Here is a 20985-nt window from a genome sequence, read left to right on the forward strand (position 1 = left end):
GCTGTCAATAGCTACCTTGCCCAGGCCAGCTCCCAGCCCTTAAAAAAAACGAAGACAAAAAAAAAAAAAAAAAACCAACAACAAAAAACCCACTAAACTATTTATGGGGTTTAAGGGAATAGTATAATTTCCCCACTCCCCATGCACCCAGTCACTAGGATGACCCCACCTATACCCAACCCTCCTAGATCAAAGCTCAAATATGGCACTCCCCAAACCACCACTGCCTCCACAAATTCAGCAAGATGACAGACTGAAAGAAAGAAGGGGGCTGGGGTGAGGAAGGGAAGAGAGTAAGCAGTTCTGTTGAACTGTTAACAGAAAAAAACTAGAATTACAACTATTTTCAGGTCACTTCCTTGAGAAAGAAGTGGCGATATGCAGGAGGGTTAGAACTGGGGAGGGTGTTCCACTTCTCACCTTACAGGAATGCCAAGTCTATGTTCTATACCCTAGATTACAAAATGCAAAAATAGCAGTTTACTTCTAGTTGACATAGGCCATCAGCTAAAAAACAAACAAACAAACAAACAAACCAAAAAAACAAAAACAAACAAAACAAAAAAAACCCACAACAAACTACTGGTTGGTGTTGTTCATGTAGGTGTCAGAATAAAATCACGTGGAGTGCTTAGAAAGGGAGAGGAACATGCTAAAAGAGTTTCATAAAATACTTCTTCATCCATGTGATACTATAATGACGTCTAATGCTTGTACAACTTGGCGGTAAAAAACAAACACCACCACACTCTACACTAGATCCGGTTCTCAGAGCCATACCGTCCAGCCAGCAAGGCTCCTGATGGCCCTAAAAACTTGGCAGCAGGGGAGAGGGAGCAGCAATTAGCTGCAAGTGTTCTCTGGACCCCTGGGGAGGACAGACTGGGCATGCAGGGTCCTACCCAGTCTGCTTATCTGGCCCATGGGGCCAAAATGTTTGAACACCTCTCTCATTAGTAAGTCACATGTAAGCCAGTTTGGTTTTTTGTGTTTTGTTAAAACAAACACCACACTTGACCTATTTTCCAAGCTCTCCAAGCCTTCACTAAAAGCAGCTTCACCACTAGAAGACAGACATTACTATAAAGCAAAGATATAGCCGTTTAAACACAAAAAAAACAAAAACAAAAAACAAAAAACCTAAAACAAGAAAAGGAATGCTATTATTTTTTTAAATCTGAGCACATTTTCTAGTAAAAAAAAAAAAGAAGCTACTGGCAACAGTTCAGACTGGGTGCATTCTCATCAAGTCTTTATGTATTAGAAAAACCAGCTATCACCCCCCCAAGAAAAAAAAAAAAAAATGTGATCAACTTGCTGTTTTAGACCCTTGGAAAGAAAAAAAAGCTTGAGATTTGATTCACTGGAGGTCTAAGCCTTCCATCCCCCCTCCCCCACACACCTTTCCAAATTGCACGCCTGTCTAAAATTTCACTGAGTGCATGTGCAAGATTGATGCTTTAGACCAGCAATCCACCCCTACAGTCCAGGGAACAAGAGTTAACAAAGGAATTTAAAAATAGAAGCAAGAGTGTACTGCATGAGCTGCTCTTCTAAAAAATTGAAGGATCCATGCCTTTTAGCTTGACTCCTAGTTTCAAGAGTTCTTCAGTCATTTTAGTAGACTACACAGTTTGCAAGCCAAGGAAAAAACTATTTTTATTAAAGAGGCTTTACACCTCCTTACAGAGTTGCAAAGGAAAACGAAGCACATATCCAGTCAGATTCTTTAGCAGGAACCTTTAATCCTTAAAGAAAGTAGTAGAGTCTTTTACAACCATTGCTACTACAGAAAATTTTGCCTTGAGGCAGAAGTTGATTATAGACTGGGCTGCAGACAGCACCATAAAATGGATTTTTGTTCCTAGTTTTGCAACAAGCTTCTTACTCTACACTTGTGCTCCTGCTGTTAAAGTGAAAGAATATTCCAATTTCAAACTAGGTGCCAAAACTTAAGTGTTTGTAAAAGTACATAAGAGTCTTTGTTTGTTTTTAGTAAGTAGCAGTCACAATAGCCATTCATCATCCAGTTAAGCTTGAAATTATTCATTTTTATTAGGAAAATAAAAATTTCAAAAGTTTAGGATACAAAGGATGCATTTCTAAAAGTTTAGCCATCTCTTGTTTTCATGCTGCCATCCCCCACCATGAGGTGGCTTCCAAGTTACCTTTATGAAGCACAATATTTTATGCAAGTCACTGTATGATCCGGTGTGCAGTGCTGGAGCTTAAAGCATGCATTTCCAAGCCATTTACTCAGTACTAGTTTTTCTGTGTGCCCATCAAGTCTTCAACCACAGTGAAGAGCAAGTCAATCTGGTATTATTCATTTCCAAAAATTCCTCGTTTACTTTTCTTCAGTCATAGTTCTAAAACAGTTAAGCTACCCTACAGAAGACCCATTATATTTATAATGCTGGAAAAAAGACCAAGTAATTCACAGGAGTCACTGAATTAACAAGCATCTAGTGGTCCTCCCACAGGCTATTCTTTTTTTAAGCTCACACTCCATATTTGGCTCCTTCATCCTTTTCAAGAGGTCTTCTACTACATGGGGATGCAGCCAACTGAGGCAGCCTGTAAGTTTCTTCATTAAACTAATCAGTCAGGTGGATTTCACTTCTGGTCTGAAACAAGGGCTTACTTTATTAAAACATTTTACAAACAGTAGTAAGATTACCAAGTCTAAAGCTATAAAATAAATAAATAAAAATAAAAATTGCTTGTCTGGAGTTAAAAGAAGGAAAACTGACTGACAGTCTTCCTGTAGAGGCGTGTGCTTCAGTCAGTGATCTGATTTCGGAGAAGACTTAGCCCAATTTGGCAGTCGAATCATTGAATCAAGAGACCCATTAAAAGCTCTGAATTAATTCGTAAAAGATTCAGCGGTTTGGAAGGCAGTCTTGTGGGGAAATAAAAAGAGACAGAGGAAGACTGCTCCGATATTGACATCTGTTGCTTGCTAGCGACCAATTTTCCCTCGAGTTCCCTGCCAAAAAGGAAAAACCTAGCTGTCTGGGATGCCACCTGCAAGGTATGAGCTACAGTGTAGGGGAGGCATGGAGCTGTGGAACAGATGTTACCCCCTAGACAGAGCCCAAAACAGGCAGCCTCCCACTTGGCTAACATCTGAATCAGGTTTTCCATCAAGGTACGGCAGGAGAGAGGGGCAGGCAGCTGGCCCAGAAACAGGTGGGCAGGTTGAGAGCTAACCAGCACTGGGACAGTCCCCTGTTACAGGCTACAATCCTTGCTGTTTTCATCCTGCTCTACACACGACATGAGTTTTGCTTTCAATACTGAGGTGCAGTTTCACAGAAAGCCCTACACTTATCTCCTTGAAACCTGGTATGCTTCATGCCCTCAGAAGGGACTACCATCCTTGATGTTTTCATTCAATTCTGCAAAAAAAATGACAAAGGTGTAGATATTTTAGTGATCCCCCATTATACTTTATGGCCAAATCACCGAATCAGTGCTGTATCTTTTGAATCAGGTTTAGCCAAAAAGTCAGTTGGGATCACTGTTCCCCGAATTAGCCGAATCCAAATCAAGTACTGGATGCTTCACACGGGCCTACAGTCCTGCCTTAGGCAACTAATGCAAAATTTCTGAAAACAAAAGATAACTCCTTGGGTGGAATTTTACTCACCAATTGTTCTAATGAGAAAAGAGGAAGTTTTGTTTGTATATACAATGGACATCTTGGATCACTGCTCCCATTACTGTAATGGCATTTAAGAAGTTTGCGCTGCAAGACATTTAGTGAGAACTCCATTGTATACCTTACTTTGGCAGGCAGTTGCATTCCTGGGCTACACTTTAAAAATAGCAGCCATTTAAAATTCCATACCAGAATGTTGTGTGGGTGTGCCAGAGTCCAAGATTATGTATTTAGAACAAGAGGCTAAAGAAAGAAAAAAAAAAGGAGTCATCTGGAAGGAATAAGCTGCAAGAAGAAATTTGGGAGAAGATCCTATACTTAGAATATATGCAGTCTTGGATTAGTTTGAGAGCCCCCTACCCCAGTAATTTGTTTTTATATATAGAATCTATTATACACTTATTTCTTCCCCCCCCCTCCCCCCACCAATCTATAGCCCAATTAATGCAAAGGTAGTCTTAAAAAAAAAAAAATTTGCTTCCTCCCCCACCCCCAAACCACAACTGGGAGAGCAACAGCACTGGACAAACATGGAAAACAGTAACAGAGGGGTGAGCAGCCTGCCTCTCCCCCCTGCAGCCTGGCCTCCAGCTACTATCTTCCCCCCTACAGCAACTCTGGTTCCAGCCCAGAACACAGGGTATCCAGCAGCTCTGGCTCCAAGCCAGGTATGGTTTCACAGCACCTAGTCTCCCCCAGGCAAGGGCCAGAGAGTCTGAGCTGCAGCAGCTACCTTCCCCAAATTGTACTTGAATCCAAGACGAAGTTTCTCCCTGCCACCTCATGTGGCTTCAGGGGAGGAGTGTGGGGGGAAGCATCTCATATGCAAGTAGTTTCTCACAAGGCTCATCCAGGTACAAGAGAATCAGAACACCAAAAAAATGAGCGACAGGTGATGGCAGTAATACAGATACATTTTTCTTATTAGAAGAGAAGCAAGTTTTTAAAATGTTTTCATACACACTTCATGTCACACTATATATTGGAGATAATATATTCTTTTAAAAAAAGGAAAAGAAATTAGACAAATGAACGTAAAAATCCAGGGAGAGTATACCAGTGAGTTTACGAAAGCCAGAGATAGAAGTATTTAAGCCAAAACATTAACAAGCTTTCCATAATTTTTAATATTCAAAGTAATTTGTTCTCCTCTACAGAATCATTTAAAAATACCTCCTCAACATAAAAAGGTTAAAAAAAAAAAAAGCATTAAGTTGTCACTACTGAACTAGAAGTTGAGAGAATCCTAGGAGGCATAAAAGGTCAGGAGACAGCCTGAAAGAGAAATTTCTTGCCAAAACATTTAAGTAGCACTGGGAGAAAAGAAAAGGTACCTTTGTAGTAACCCTGTATGTGATGTAGGTCTCCATCGTGCAGACATGTTTTTTAGGATCATCAACTGTGACAAAAAGGTCTCTAGTTTCCCCATCTAGGTCATCATCCAACTGCAATCTGTTGAGAAGTGAGGATGAGGAGGCTGGGCTAGAAGTGTCTACAGGTGTGCCATTGGGCAGACTGAGATCCTGGAAGGCAAAAAAGCAAGGCCCCAATGAGTACAAAAAAATCTCCCAATACAAAAAGGGTTAAATATTAAATACACATTTGTACCTGCCTTTACAGAAATCCCCTTCCTAAACTGGTTTCCCTGTCACTGGCAGTTTCTTCAACAAGTCTCTCCAAAAGACCTATGAAAATGCCCTGAACAGATTTGGGAGCCTCACTCCCCTCTGCAGTCAGGAGCTTACATGCTACTACCCCACACAGTCTCTTATACCTGAAGAAGAATTATTTGAAGGAAGCACATGTGCTGTTGTTTCTCAGAGCAAAAGCAGTTGCCTATATAGAACATTATAACTATGGCAAGTCTACAAAAAGGTATCAGTCGATGACTGACAATACTTATAGACTAGTCCCCTTTTAAGTATCACCATTAGTCTTTACATTTTTGATGAACACCAAGAGGATTTGGGCACCATCTATAAGAATCCACTTCACTATATTAGGATCATAGGAAAGTAGGATTGGGAGGGACATCATGAGGTCATCCAGGCTACCCTCCTGCAGGACTGATCCCAACTAAACCATCCCAGCCAAGTGCATAACCTGTTCTTGAAAGCTGCCAAAAGATGGAGAGTTAGTTGCTCTGGGTTGCCTGTTCCAATGGTTTAGGCAGCCTCGGCCACCCTTAGGTCAGAAGTTCTACCTAATCTCCCACCTAAAATTTCCCCTACTGCAGCATGAGGCAGGTGTTCCTAGTCCCGTCTCCTACAGAGACAGAAGGAAAGCCCATCCATCACCTTTGGGTCTTTGAAAAACTATTAAGTGTCCCCTACCCTTTCACTCCTCCAGACTAACCCCTATTTTTCCAACCTTTCCTTGCAAGTCTGATCTCCCAGGGCCCTAGTCATTTTTGTTGCTCTGCACTAGATTTCCCAAAAACTGTCCACATCCCTCTTGAAGTGTGGGGCCCAAAACTTGACACAGTACTCCAAGTCAGGCCTTGCTAGTGCTGAGCTGAGCAAGAGAAATGCTTCCCTCGATTTGCAAGTGACACTTCTGAAAAATACAACCCATGGTACTGTGGGGTTTTCTGGCAACAAGAGCACACTGCTGGCTCATTCAGTTTGAGTTACTGTAACCCCCAAATCCTTCTCTGCAGTGCTGCAGCCTAGCCAGGTATTCCCTAGTCTGTATTTAAGCATGCAATTATTCAGTCCCAGGTGCAGGAGTTTGCATCCGTGTTTGGAGAAATCTGCAATCAAATGCAATTCAATCTAAATCAGGAGATTTTGCATCCTAGCCTGATTCTACATAGCGTCTGCAGTGACACCCAAGTTGGGTGTCATCTGAAAATTAGGACTGAGTGCATGTTCCACATCATCAATCTGGACAGTACCAAAAACTCAGAACAGACCCCTGTGGAACACTATTTGATATCTTCTCCCAACAAGACACTGTTCACTATACCATCTCTGAGCTGAAATAGCAGATTGAGTGTGGATACTAATCTGGTAGCTGAATGCAGTTGTAGAGACAGGAGGCTGATGTTACAGCTATCTTGTACTTTTCTCCCTTCCCCTTCACCCATTTCCTATCCATCAAGTAAACTTTAGGCACCTCATGTACCCAACTATACACCTTCCTTAACAAATATTACCTTCCCTTCAATATTCTTCAGAAGTTGCTACCACACAATTCTTGCTGCTAGAGGCAGTTAAATTCAGAAGAGTAGTGTCAAGCAACCATTCGGTTTCAATTAGTACAGTGGAAATGCCAGAGTTGTGTCTTTTTTTTAAATTTTACTTTTTAAAAAAGGTTGCTCAGTGGTGACGGCCAAATCTTGTTCTATACATATTTACTCTACCCTGCCATCACTAGATATGCCGCAAATGCAAGTTTCATTCAGAGTCTCTAAATAAGAGGTTAAAATTTAGGGAAGCTTTCATAAGCTAAAACACATACATTTCAGGGACCAGGCTCTTCCTTTGCTAAAGAAAGCATTTTTTGCATTACTGTTTAAAAACTTTGCCTGTACTAAATATTCTGCAATAGAAAAGGGACAGAGGTTTCTCCCTAAAATGCAATTTTAACAAGAGCAGAAACACTATGGACAGTCTTATGAAACTGCTGTATTCTAATTCTAGACACTGCATACCTAGAATTTTGTACAGTCTTTGCAAGCACTGTAAACGCATTAAGCACTACACAATATTTCTAACTGGTTTTTGGGGAGGAGAGGGGTACAAATCTCTTTTACTAGAAGTCTATAAAAAAAAAAAAGTTGTGCTATGAAGTATAGAGATCCATATAGTAAGTGCAATTTTTTAATCCTTTATGCCCCAACAGACAGTAAAGAGTTTTCAGAATTACAGTAAAGACGTAGAAGTGTGTACTTCCAGGGTCTTGGAACAGCTGATTAGGCAAGGTCCATAGTTTAAAAGGTGCTTCTCCAGAGCTGGCAAGACCCTGGGTGCAGAAGTTGAAGGGGGGGAAGAAGCTGGAAGTCTCCCCTGCAGAGTTCCTTGTGCCCCCCCCCTCCATAATCCCTCCCACATCACTTGTACCCACACAGAAACCCCAGTCCTCATACACACTGAGGGGCTGGGAGTGAATAGCACTGGCAGGACATCAGTATATCAGGGCTGCTCAGTGCCATAAGCAGTGGGGGAAGTGGGGAGAGAAGACTGCAGCTGGACCCATGTCTTGGTGAATAAAGAGGGAAAGGGGAAAACCTCAAAATTTTCCATAAAAAAAAACCAAAAACACCCCACATACAAGTTGATATTTAAAATTTTAGTATAAAGATTAAGGCACTAATAGGATTGTAAATACAGCAATACAACATTGTATATGGGTTTTTTTTCCTTAGGACTTTTTATAAAGAGCGTTTAAACACAAAACAAACAACAAAACCCCCAAATCATGTTAAGTCAGAGAATTTGGGATTTTTAAAGTGAAAAAAGCCAGGAACCCTGGTCACCAGCAGCCATTGCTTCTATAGTGAACTGACCCAAGATCTGGAGTTCTTGGGAGGCACTAGAAAACCATATCCTGAAATTTAATCAATTTTATTGTCTTTATTTAGGAGATCCACAGAGACATATGGTTACAACTTTGCACCAAGTAGAAGGGAGCTCTTTGTTTACTACTTCTTTACTGCTGTAAACCATTTTGGATTAGCATGGCACTGCAATCCAGAATCTCTATACTATAGAACTGCCTTCAACTTTAATTCCTTCATTAGGGATACTTAAATTGTACCAAAAGCCAAGAATTCTTGAAGGTGATCTTTTATTGAACTAACCATATGGTTGGTATAGACAGACCACTTTTCAGGTATCACAATACCCTTCCACCTAAGAACTTGCCTATGGTTTACTGGATCAACTGCATGGATGGTATAAAGACAAACCATCCACAAGAATTCTTGTCCTCCACATCTCTCCTGAGCCATCACAGGATCAACATCACTTCAAACATTAGTTGTACTAAGCATTCCCATAAACATTGCCCTTGCCAAACTGGGGTGTTTCCAATTACCTTAGTGGAGGAGCAAGAATGAATGCAAGCGCTCAAATATTTACTGAGCGAGTCTGCTGGAGTGGAGGAGCCATACAAACACACAAAAAAAACCCATAAGCTTATCAGATCAAATAAGAGCTACATGGAAGTTTAGTAATATCAGCCAAAGCCTGGCTTTGGTCCAATATTGTAACATTCAATACTGTACTACGTGCCAGAAGTCTGCCTGTACAGACGGACAAGAAGAAGGTTTGAATGAAGGAGAACTGGCATGCCAATTTCTACTGTGATGCTTCACAGCAGAATGCTAGAACTGAAGAGTCAAAAGATATGGGTTTTCTTGCAGGTATTGAACTACCAGGCAACAAATTCAAGGAGGTAAGCCTGCTCTGGTGCAGCTGCTTTTATCAGCCTTTACCACTGCTGATGCAGAACAAAAACACATCAGGGTGGGGGGAGGAACGGGATGACACCTCCTCCCTGGTAGGCCTCCCACCCCCTTCCTGATTTACCCAATATTGGGCAGTTAGTCCTCCTGAATCAAAATTTAACCAGCTCCTGATGTCTGTACTTGGGGAAAGGGAGGGGCATAACCCAACCAAGCTAAAATAAAAATTTACCTGTCAAGCTTAACTCAAGAGGTAATTGTCAGGCTGGATTTGCAGAATGAGGAAGCCACTGAGTATACATCCCATTTAAGGGAAAAAAAAAAAAAAATAAAAAAAACACCAAACCACACTACTCTAATGGATTAAACCTGCAATAGGACTGGCAAATGAAGCCAATTCCCTAAAGCAGTCTCCTTTGCAATAACAGAAGCATTCAAGAGATGGAGGTACTTCCTGAAGGATGAGCATCTGAAGGTTATTTAAAATAAAGCAAGAAAAGATTTAGTCCTCTTTTCTCACACCCACCACTTTTGGAACAGAGTTAAAAAAAAAAAAAAAAAGATAGACAGACTCCAAAAGAGCTATTACAATGACTTCCAACCCAAAGAGCACTGTGGCAGATGCACGAGACAATCTTTTGTTTGGGGGTCTTGACCAAGTGGTAGCGTGACACTTATTAGCAAGTAATTTCGTTCATCATAACCAAAATTAAATCTTTACTTTAGGCCAGAAATAAAGATATGGGTGCAAGAAAGAAATGGCTAAAGCTGTTGTATGATGTTTATCCTAGAAACACCCCTTGCACTTGGCTTTAACATCTATCCCTGCCCGGTAGGAATCCCAGAAAGTGTTTGGATCACTGCAATATCTACAGCTTAACCGAGATACCAGTGGACTGGGCCCTAGAAGGCAGCTCATTTGAGGAGCTACAGTATTAGAAACACACAACTTAAATCAGTTTCTGTTAGCAGCATCTACTCCCATTGGTGCACCAAAGTATGTGCGCCTATGTCGGATCAGCACTGATAAAAGGAAAACTGACATCAGCAATCAGCTTTTTTTGGCCAGTATAGCCAATAGTGTCACCAAACAATGTTACATGCATGCAGCCAAGAATGTAGCCCAGCAGCGTCTGGCCAGTAAGTTGGGGGGCGGGGAGAAACAGGGAGAGTGAGATTGAGGCCCCCCCACACTCCATGGTAAGGAAAGGAGTGGGGCTGGGCATGGGATGAAGCCATGATCTACCACTGTGTCTACCTCCCGGGGAAGCATAGGAAGTGTTCTGTGCACAAGGGAGGGCTGCCTGCTGCAGGCTTGGGGCCAGGGAGTGCGCTGGCCTCTTCCCAGGGAAGGGGCTGGGTCAGGGCTGCACTTGGGGCAGGCAGCAGTACTGCAAGGGCAGTTACAGCCACCTCAAAATTTGTCAGGTCATCTATAGCCCTACTCCTCCCATCAGGAAGAGGTTGGTGCAGCCCTGGACCCTCAGCAGGCAGCCTACCCTTGCCCCATGCACAAATCTGGGGGGCACATGCAACTGCTGGGAGATGGGCCCTCCCCCTTGCTCTGTCTTATATGTTGCCCCAGCTGGGCAGGACCTGCCCTTGCCCCACTCCCTCCCTTACCATGGGGGTTTGACCTGCCCCAGATGCTGGTCTCCAAGCTGCCAGACTGCATATGAGCCATCAGATCAATACTGGCCAACTTGGCTAGTTTAAAAAAAAAAAAAAAAGATCTTCATCAGTCCACCTCTATACTTAACAAAATAAAGATCAGGAAAAAAAAAAAAAGAGTCACCCCAAATTTGCTGCTTTGAATGAAAACTTTAGAAGATGAGGATGTTTGAAGTAAGACTTGTGTCTATAATTTATTAAGGGACATTAGATTATGCCTTAAAGTGAGGAATCACTTTGATTTATCCAACATCCAGGACAGGGCCCCCATCATCACAAGTTTTATTAGTAGCTAGATGACTCTCTTATAAAAACCCCACTCTATTCCAGTTAAACAGAGTGTACCTTCCAACAGCAGAGACAAACATTAGAAAAGGAGTAGGGAAGGGAGGCTTGAACTAAGCCCTTCTAATAAAAAGGTAAAATACTCCATTAGCCATTTGCCTTTTTTTCCAAGAAAGTGGCAACTACAAAAGCCTCACAGCTCCTACATTTCTGTTATGTTTATAAGTCAAGACTTCAGTATTTTTTTTTTTTTTTTTTTTTTTAAACTTGACTATGCACCAGCATAGCATTCAAGTTGCTTGCTTCACTGTTGCAAGGCTACCCAGTTATCTGCTGTAACTTGAGGAAGCTTTACAACTGTGTGCTTTACCCTTGAAGGTGTTTAAAGGCAATTTATAGCAACTGCTGTTTTTGGAGGCCGTTGCATAAAGTATAACAGGACAAAGAAAGCTTGTAATAGTAACAAGGATCTGTAAGCTAGTAGTCAGCCGTCTCCCATGAAGAGGGGATGCAATTCCTATTACAGTATTATTCACATTGTATTTCCTACTTAAGGCCAAGTGGACTGAATGCATTCAAATGTTTTCCACTACTGATACCAAAATTTCAAGCACATCTTTCACAGTTATTTTTGTATTTAAAATTCAGTAGTATTATTTTTGTCTTCACAAGGAGGCAGAATACAAAACTTGTTTGCCTTTCTCCCTCTAAATTAAAGGTCATTCACTTTTACCAGCTCTAGAAGAGAAATAGCTAGCAGGGGAGTGGCAGAGAGAAAGGGAAGTAGCGAGCAGTGGAGAACACCCATTAGCCTAAAAATATATCTGGGCTTTAAAATATTGCTCACACTTTAGCAAATAAAGTTACATGCAGATGCACACTGCTACAAGCCTACCTGATGTAGGAAACAAAGTTAAAAGCTTCAGTGAACCCAAATACCAGGAGTACTTACTTCAGTAGTAAAAAAGAACCCATTTAGAGAAGACCATTGACCTTTGGAGGCATCACTACTTGACAGCAACAAGCAGCAGAATGGGCAATGGGAATTTTCCCCACTTGGAACTGGTCTTTCCAAATTTCCCACGAAGCACCTCTACAGGACGCTCAGAATATGACCATCTTGTAGTAGCTTAGACGAGACTAACCCCTGTCATGCATCAATGCCCTCCCTCTTCCCAAGTGAACAATATGCAAGAGGGATGTGGGGAGTATTCATTTATATGGAATATAAATTTATTTATTTAGGAATAGTGTTAGAGAAGGTAGACTAGTAGGTCCTGAACTTGGAGTGAAAGGCAGCAAGGTATACTTTGGTCCTTAGTCCACAAGTTGAGTTTGTTACAACCCCAGCAAAGTATAGCCTGACAGACCAGATTTATCCTTGATACCCATACAGGAGCATAGGGCGAGAAGAGGAACAGGTTAAATGACATGGAGACTAGCAGCATTTAAAACAGTGTTCTTCCTGACTTAAGTCATTTACTATCCAGAACCTTAAGTAGTGCCCCAAAAATAAAAGCATCATGCCACTCAACCCTCGACTTAAAGTTCTGCGTATGCTGTTAAAATGCAGAATGGATGAACAGGTCTGACATGGTTTCAACCTGCATTGCTGAAGAGATGCACCAACATTCTGCACTGAGGAATACTGCTGGTTTTGTTCAACTATACGCACACACTGAGGCTGCTCTCACGCACTCTAATTGCAATGCGTCAAGAGCAGACTCGACTGACCGAGTTGCCTGCAGCATGGTAAATTACTACACCCCAGACTCGTGTCATGTGCATCAGCATCCCAGCTCTGAAAAGAAGTGGTGCAGGGGTGCTTTCAACTGAAGTGTGGATGAGCTTTGGTTAAAAGTGGTCCTACTGCCATTTTAAAAATGGAGGAACACTGATACATGGGACCCTCTGGGCACTTTCAGACCTACTGCAATTGAAGTCACTGTAATTAAAGCACGCCTCCCCCTTCTACCCACAACCTCTGGGAACACATACATTAAAAACACCCCCCCAAGTTTCTGTAGGCCAGTCAAGAGGTGAACAAGGCTGGAAGAGACCAGGTCATCACCTGCCAGAATGGGCTAGGAAGTCTTAAATCAGAGTAGAAAGCTTTGCTTGTTAATCCTCCCTTTCATACATCAGCCTGAGAAAGTAATCCAAAACAAATTCAGCCCCTAGTTTTAGGAGCACTGGTTGGTGTGCATGGACTTTCAATCAGAAGAAATGGCAGATCAATAAGCAGCAGAACTTACCAGCAACAACCCATTAAACCCGCAGCTGCTGAGTTGGATATATTGGAGGTAGTGGCATAGCTGTACTACTGTATAGTAAAAAGTATACTCAAATCTGTGCACCATTTGACTACAACATCAATAACTAGCATCGCTATCTTACCAGTTCACCTTGGTGCAAGAAGATCCTGAAAAAGGACCAGGAGAAAGAGTTGTTCCCTATGCAACACCTTCCATGCCTGGACCTCAAAAGGATCAAGGAAAGGGTTCAGTTTTACCCCACCTCCCCACTTAAATCATTAGTTAGCTGCCTCTAGGAGTGATAAGCCAAAACTATATATTACCATGTGATCCTGGGTCCCTGCCATCTCTCAATCTATCCCTTCCAGCATTTAACACCAACAGCATCCCTTCTGTAGTCAAAGGCAGCTTACCCTGTGTCACTATAGCACTCTCCAGACCATGTTCTAGCCTGTTTCCAAATTGTATCTTGAAGCTTTACCTTTTCAGAGGTTGGTCTCCTGTTCCTTTGTACCCTTTCAATCCATTCTACAGGATGCATAGGGAGGGAGGGAAGGAAGGAAGATGTACTTCTGTTCACTGAATGAAAACAAGCCAAACAGAACAGCAAAACTGTTTCTATCCATCTGTTTCGCCTACTACTTTTAATAAATATCAAAGAACACTAACTACAAAGTAGTAAGACATTACTGGTCCTGTTCCAGTAACCTTCAATTATGAGTATTTTTCTACCAGCTACTACTTTTTACCTTATGGTTAAAAGTTTGACTTTAAGATTAGAGTGTTTGAGGATTTGCATTTGGGGGGGAAGGCAGGGAGAAATAGTAAAAAGAAACAAGCATCTTTGATATAAAATACCAGAACTTTGATTAAATCAGGAGAAAGCATTACATATTTCACAAGCCCTGGTTCATCTCTCTCCTTCAGAATGTCCATTTCTACCCAAGGAAAAAGAAACCCAGCTAGAGCATGAACCCCCAAGAGGGCTATGCTGTTTGATAGTTCTTTGCAAGACTGAGTGCTGTGGTCAGTGGCAGACTTGCTACTCAAGTCTGACAAGCTTTTACTGCTCTTGAAAGCATTTTTTTTTTTTTTTTTTTGGGGGGGTGTCAGCTTCAATAGACTGACAGATGGGCCTCTCAGCCAGCACTACAAAAAAAGCCTCCACATGCATATGCTGGGTTTCCTTGTACCTTAAAAATCAGTTCTTTTCCCTCCCCTCACCCACCACTGACACCAACTATTCTTCCCCTGCCTTCTTTCAGCATAGGGAGTTATAACCCCTACCTATACCAAAAAGGAGGCGAGACAGAATCGGCACATTTGATGCTAGCATACTGCAATAGCTATTCAACACGTACTTGAACCCTCACTTTATTGGTACTGTAATTGTCCCTTCATAGATCACACCACACGTACAGATTAGGTCAGAGATGATGGCAAAAAGAACTAGCGACTCCAAGACATGGGGTTAGCAGGGTAGGAGCAAATAAAAAAGGAAGGAGTTCAGCTCAGTCATCACTATGCTGTAGGAGGCCAAAAATATTTGCATTTGGGATGCCCATATTTAAAAATATTGCTTTCTAGTAACACTAGAGGAAACACTAATTGCTTGCTTTATTAGAGTACCATAATTAGATCCAACAGCTTCACCAAAAAAAAAAAAAAAAAACACCCAGCCTCCAGGATGTAGCTATAACAAGCTGTGCTTCACTGACACCATCAGTAAGAGAGGCAGTAGCCAGAGAAGGAGGAATTTTAAAGACCCACCTACACCCACTTTTCTGGGGGGGGAAGGCCTTTCACAAAATGTTCCTAAAAGTCTTGCAACTTTTAGTGTTACCTGGATACAACAGCAAGTGCCACAATATCAAAAAATTAACTGGCCCACAGTAGGTTGCTGTCATTCAGTGATCCCCACCTCAAGTGCTGACTGAGGAAACCAAAACTAGGCATGGAGTTAACATGTGCAGGGCAGTGCTTGTGACTGAAGCAGTGCTCTGCAAGAACTATGGAGGGGGAGTGTAGCAGCTGCATTTATTTAGGCAGTGGACCCCACCTTCTATTTCACAAGCAGTAATCATCCACCTCCTGGGTAGGAAAGCATTGCCAGCATTGCTTCAGGTGGCAGCAGCAGCAAAGTATTCAACAAGATGCAATTGGACTATACCCAACAAGCATCCTAGATGGCAAGGAATTTGCTCATCCCATCACCTTTGGTATCTTCTGGGTTAACAAAAAGGAAAATCCACTTTAGAACTCTCTAACTATCTTATAGGTAGGAACAACCCCCAAAGTAAGCAGCTTTTATAGCATTGTGTTTGATAACTTATTGTGAAAATCGGATTCCTAATCAAAACAGCCCCTGGTTTACATGTTAAACCCTCACTTCAGTGCACAGCATTGTTTTAAAGAGACTTGGCAGCTTCAAACAGCAGTAGCCCAATCCTGCACCTCAACATGCCCCCCTCACCCCACCCCCATAGGTCCAATGTAAGCATTTAATCACAGGGTCTGCCTAACTAAATGCATTTCTACTCCCCTGTACCAGGATCAGGCAGTTCTGCCAAAAGGCCCCCCTATGCTACTCTTTGCTGGGGAAGAGAGGTACAAAGAGAAAGAAAAAAAAGTGTGTAAAGAGTTCAATGACTAACAGATGCATTTTACATGGGGGAGAGAGTGTGCCACCACTGTTCCACCAGTCACGAGGAAGTTCTGTCTACCATTTCATGGTCCTAGGAGACATACCTAATCCCAAGAGGCCCATCTGCCCTCTAAGTTACCTTAGCTCAATAGAGGAACGTTGAACAAGTGATCTGCTAGAGCTGGAACAAGTACAATTTCACATGCAAGAACCACAACAGACATCACCAATGCTACTGCACAAAGTTGCAGTCAAAGCAGAAGTTACTCAGGAAGGAGACGCAAGTCAAGAAATACTGAAGTGCTCCAGCCTCACTTTGTTTATGCATAAACAGACACGCATAACCAACATTTAGGCTTCTGGCACTCCAGAAAGACTGTCCACATACAAAATCAGGGTGACAATGCTAAATCAGATGAAGCTCTGCACAGAATTCAGCTGAATAACCCAGGTCTTCAATTCTAAGTTATCTTGCATACAGCCCTAGAGGAATGGTTCTCAAACTTTTTTTTTTTTTAAATATATATAAAAAAACCACTTGGGTCTCAGAGACCACAGCAGTTCAAAGTGATTTTAAATGCTATGTATTTCTGTTTGAAGTCTCTGGGGTTTATCTTGAGAATCATGTTTGCAAACCTAACAATGCATGACCCTGTGCAATGCCACCCTTGAAAGGATCGAGGCACCCTAGTTATGAATCACTATCCTAAAGAGTAGATGGCAAGCAGGCCAGCAAGACAGAAAAAAAGCCCCAACCCTAAAAGAAAAAATTAACAACTTTCAGACAAAGTTAGGGGAGTAGCTGGATAAAAAGATCTGGACATGTGTATATGTTGGGGGATGGAAAGAGGGAGCAAATCCATTTCTTCTATGAGATGTGAAAGCTATGGCTGGTAACCCAGAGACGATTAGAAAAAACAAAAACACTAAACCATGGACATGCAGTTAAAAAGACACCAAACAACAACAAAAAACACCAAAACAAACAAAAACCACCAACATGCACACACAACAAAAAACCTGAACAAACAAGAAAACCACGTACCCCTCAGAACTGAGAACAAAATGCTAGAGATTATATTCCCCTAGTTTTGGGCAGAAGAGGAAGAGGCAGCTTTCTGCAGCCAAGTTGCTTTCTCAGTGAAACATATGGAAGCTGGTATCCCACATGTACAGCAAGACAAGTATGATCATGCATTGAGCCATAATGCTCCTTAAAACCAAGCCCAGCTATCTTCATTACATCAAATTTCACTGAAACGTATACAGCCCAGATAGCCACTGGAATCAGAGTTTGCCTAGCTGTAACCACTTCTCCGGAAATTTTTTGCTCTACTGCTTTAAATCTCTCTCATGCTAAGGTGAGGCTACAAATCACCTCCATAGAAGCTACTCCTAAAAAGAGGTTTTCCCTGAGCAGCCTTATGTGATGGCAAGTTCCCCTTCTAGGCCAAGTTACAGCAGAAATATGAATTCTAGGCAAGCAAGCAGCAAGGAGAGGAAGAAAGGGATTTTGGGGGGACAGCAGCTGTTGCAAGCTCAGCTTGGTAAGCCATAGTAGTGGTGAAGTGCTTACTATGCTTGAATACAGAAGCAGTAGATTTAAACAGCTGTAGCAATTTCAAAGGACTGCAGATGTAACAGTTGCATCGTAACAATTTACATCTGCATATTCTGTAGAGATACAAGTATAGCTGTATCAATCCAATGGGTCTCAAATTGGACTCTGAATGAGGAAGGATTGTTTAGCTAATTTGTAACATTTGTCTGGTTCTGTAGCAAAAGGTAGGTCCCAAAAACTGATGCATGCTCTGGATTAGGAGTAGCAGCCCCCATCCTCTTAGTAGTGGCTAGAAGTAGGTTTGCTTGTACCCAATGTATTGGGGGTCATAGCTCTAAGGAATACTATGCTACTTGGAGATGCTAGATGTGCAGGCCCCTACAGTTTGCACTCTAGAAATATCTTGCTAGGACAAATAATCCCACTGCTTTTAGAGGAATGCAGATCATGCCCTCAGATTAAGCCTCTTAGAAGAACTATTGCTTTCTAGGTTCAGAGCAACCCAGAGAATGCTCTCCCTATTCCAACACAAGAGATTAGTTCCATATTGCATGACTAGACAGTGTGCCAGTTTGGGGCTCCAGGACACTTTAGCTGCTCTCCATCACAGGCTCCCTGCCCACAACTGCAGCACATAGCCAAGAGATTGTTGTTAGCCTTATTAAAGTTCCTCTGCTCACCACTCACACATTGTACTGTTGCTTGGTTTAAGAATTCAGAGTCATCCCAAGAGACACGTTAGCATTCCTTGTAAACACTGGCTCTTCCTACAAGCAGCAGCTGATTGTGGGATGTGACTAAGTGCATGCATATATCCCAAACCAAGAGCATGTCTTTACTCTACAAACATTCTCTACTGGGGGTTTATTTCAGTTTCCACATTCTTCATGGCCCAACTGAGTTGTCACAAGATGACAAGAAGTCTCTTCAACTACCACAGTACATGAAAGATCCATGCTTGAGCATTTGAATAACATTGTTTGAGGTTTTCCCCAACAAAAAACTTTTCCAGGGTGATTAGGCATCTTCAGTTTCCATCCTCCTGCGATGATCTGTGATTAGGTTAGTGGGGGGGGAAGTTTCCTTGGATCAAGCAGCAGCCTTAGCTTCATGATCAGCCACACACTCTCAGGGACCCAGTGGGGCTCTGTTCACACTGAAAGACTGAAATTCTAGAGGGAGGTCAGAGGTGTCAAGTGCCACAGCAGGTTAAAGAGATCCATACATAACAGTATCTGGACACCGCCCCGTTTCTTCTCCATGTTTAGATGCCAGAGCAGTGATACCCATTCTTACCACATTTTGCTTCATGAAGCAGCAGCTTGAAACTAAATGTAGTTCAGAATATGCTAACATTCTCTAGTATTTTAACCATTTGCCAAGGTAAGGTTTTAAATCCAAGTCTGTGCTTAAAAGACTGTATGAATGATATTTTAGTAACCCTGTTCTGGCAACAGGGTCTAGCAGCCAGGGAGAGCAGGGCTTCATTATGTGCCAGGAACTGGCACAGAGTTAGAGGCTGCGCTATGCAGGGTTAGAGTGTGGGAGCAATGTGGGGCAGAAGGAAAAAGTAAAAATAAAAGCACAGAGCATAAGCAGAGCTTTATAACAATGAAACATGAAGTCCATCTCGTTTGTCCCATTATTTAGATCCTTTGCATAAGACTGAACAAGTTACACTGACCCTAGTCTGAGGGGCACAGGCTTTTGTAGGTTAAGAGAGCTTACAAGTTAGTCTCTTGTAGGTGCTGCCTTGGTTTCTACCACAGGATGCCAAGCTATAGGAACAAATAATCGGGCCCTCTTCTGTACTATCATAAGGCCTAGTAATTTTAAAGGGAACTTGACAGACAGACAGACAGACAGACATCACAGTGGTATTACAGAAGCAGTAGACCCAAAGACAGAGTTTAAACCAATCTATAAATCCCCATTTTAGTTGTACAAAAAAGGCATAAAGCAACAGGTTTTGTAAAAGCAGTAGGGCCTTCCAAGGGTGGCAAGATCCAAATCCAAGGTTACCCTAGCTGGTATTGGTATTCTCAGTGCACAGCTACAGAAAAAGGAGTCAATAGGAAATAGTCTGGGAGCGTAAGTGCACTCCTCCCTGAAGTTATGCCTTTCCCAAGCTAGATGGGGGCCAAACAGGCCTGAGCACTGAACGTAGATAGTTAGAGACCTTGTCAGTCTGCAGGAGGGGGAAGAAAGAGGGGACAGCCTGGATGTCACCAACACCTGCATGGGAAAAGGAAGACAATTACCACAAAGTAGGAATGTGTTCTCACAGGGGTTGCACATCCCCAGTGTGGACTACCCTCATTGTGTATAATCTGAGGTCTTCCAATTATACAACCCAAAACATATATGAAGGCAAGAATTTTTTTTAAACAAGTGAACAAGGCTCAGCAAGTTCAAATGGCAGCATTTGTTACTCTTGAGAAGACCCAGTGTAACAAACTGTCTCACACTGCTGGTTAAAAAAAAAATGCTTTGGTCATTTCACAAGACTTCTGGCTCTTCCATTGCACATTGCATTCGTAAAGGTTGTAGAAAGGTTTAGCAGTCTGAAAGGCTGGAAAAAAACCACAACAAACCCCTACTTCTGTTAAGGGCAAGTAGCCATGGTACAACTCTAATGACAGCTTGCCAGGAATCAAGCAAAGCAGCAGCTTTAATCCCATCTGCGCGCTGTGCGTGCACACACGGCATGGTCTTTAGCTTCCTCTGGTGATCCAGATACATGCTTGCAATAGGCGCACAGCATTTCCAACAGAGGGTTGATTTAAATCAAATGCAAGTGCCTTTTCTATTCAGAGATGAGATGACACTCTACCCACTCCTTCCCCCAATCCCTATTACCACCAACTTGCCTTCTATGGGTGCATCTACATGTGCCATTAACGTAATGCAATAAACTCCAGAGCAGTTTGACCAAGAGTCCGCTGCTTCTGGGTGCAGCATGTACATGTGCATCCAGGATAGCAGCAGTTTGAGACTGGGCAGAGCAGGCCCCTGACTGGCTGGGCACAATTTATACTCCAGGTCACCATCTACATGCATTTCAGGTGCAGTAAAGTACTCCACTGTAAGACAGTACTGTATATCCTAGTTTAGCATGTCCCAATACCACATGTAGACTGATGTTTTACTGCAGAGCTATAAAAAGCTACTCCTCAGTAAAGTGCATATGTAGATGCACCCGGTATGGAGCACAATAGTGCATACATTAGCAGTAGATTAAGATTCCTTTAAGTCTCATTTTAATTCTCTTGGTTTTGCATGTGTTAAAGTTTGGAGAACTCGGGTATGGGTATCCAAGAGGCAGTCCTGAAGAAGTCACACCACACTTCAGGAATTATGCCAAAATCCCTCTCCCCACCCCAAAAAGAGCCTCACCCCTCACTTATTGCTTCCAGAGAAGCAGGCATATAGCCAAGTTAGTGGCTTCCATCCCGGCTTTAAATGACAGATTCCTTAAGATATTGCTATTGACTT

The 20985-nt window shown here is 42.3% G+C and overlaps 1 protein-coding gene across 1 annotated transcript in view; it reads right to left on the reverse strand.

Annotated features, from left to right (window-relative positions):
• Positions 1-20985, reverse strand: part of SNX30 (sorting nexin family member 30) — a gene marked incomplete at its 5' end in the record, with an annotated part of 61970 nt that overhangs the window by 31939 nt on the left and 9046 nt on the right. The window contains one exon of the mRNA XM_019554726.1: positions 4999-5187. Coding sequence (XP_019410271.1) covers positions 4999-5187 — 189 coding nt within the window. The remainder of the gene's footprint in view (positions 1-4998; positions 5188-20985) is intronic.

This window comes from Crocodylus porosus, unplaced genomic scaffold (assembly GCF_001723895.1).
Source record: "Crocodylus porosus isolate Cpor-Errol unplaced genomic scaffold, CroPor_comp1, whole genome shotgun sequence".
Classification (NCBI taxonomy): Eukaryota; Metazoa; Chordata; order Crocodylia; family Crocodylidae; genus Crocodylus; species Crocodylus porosus.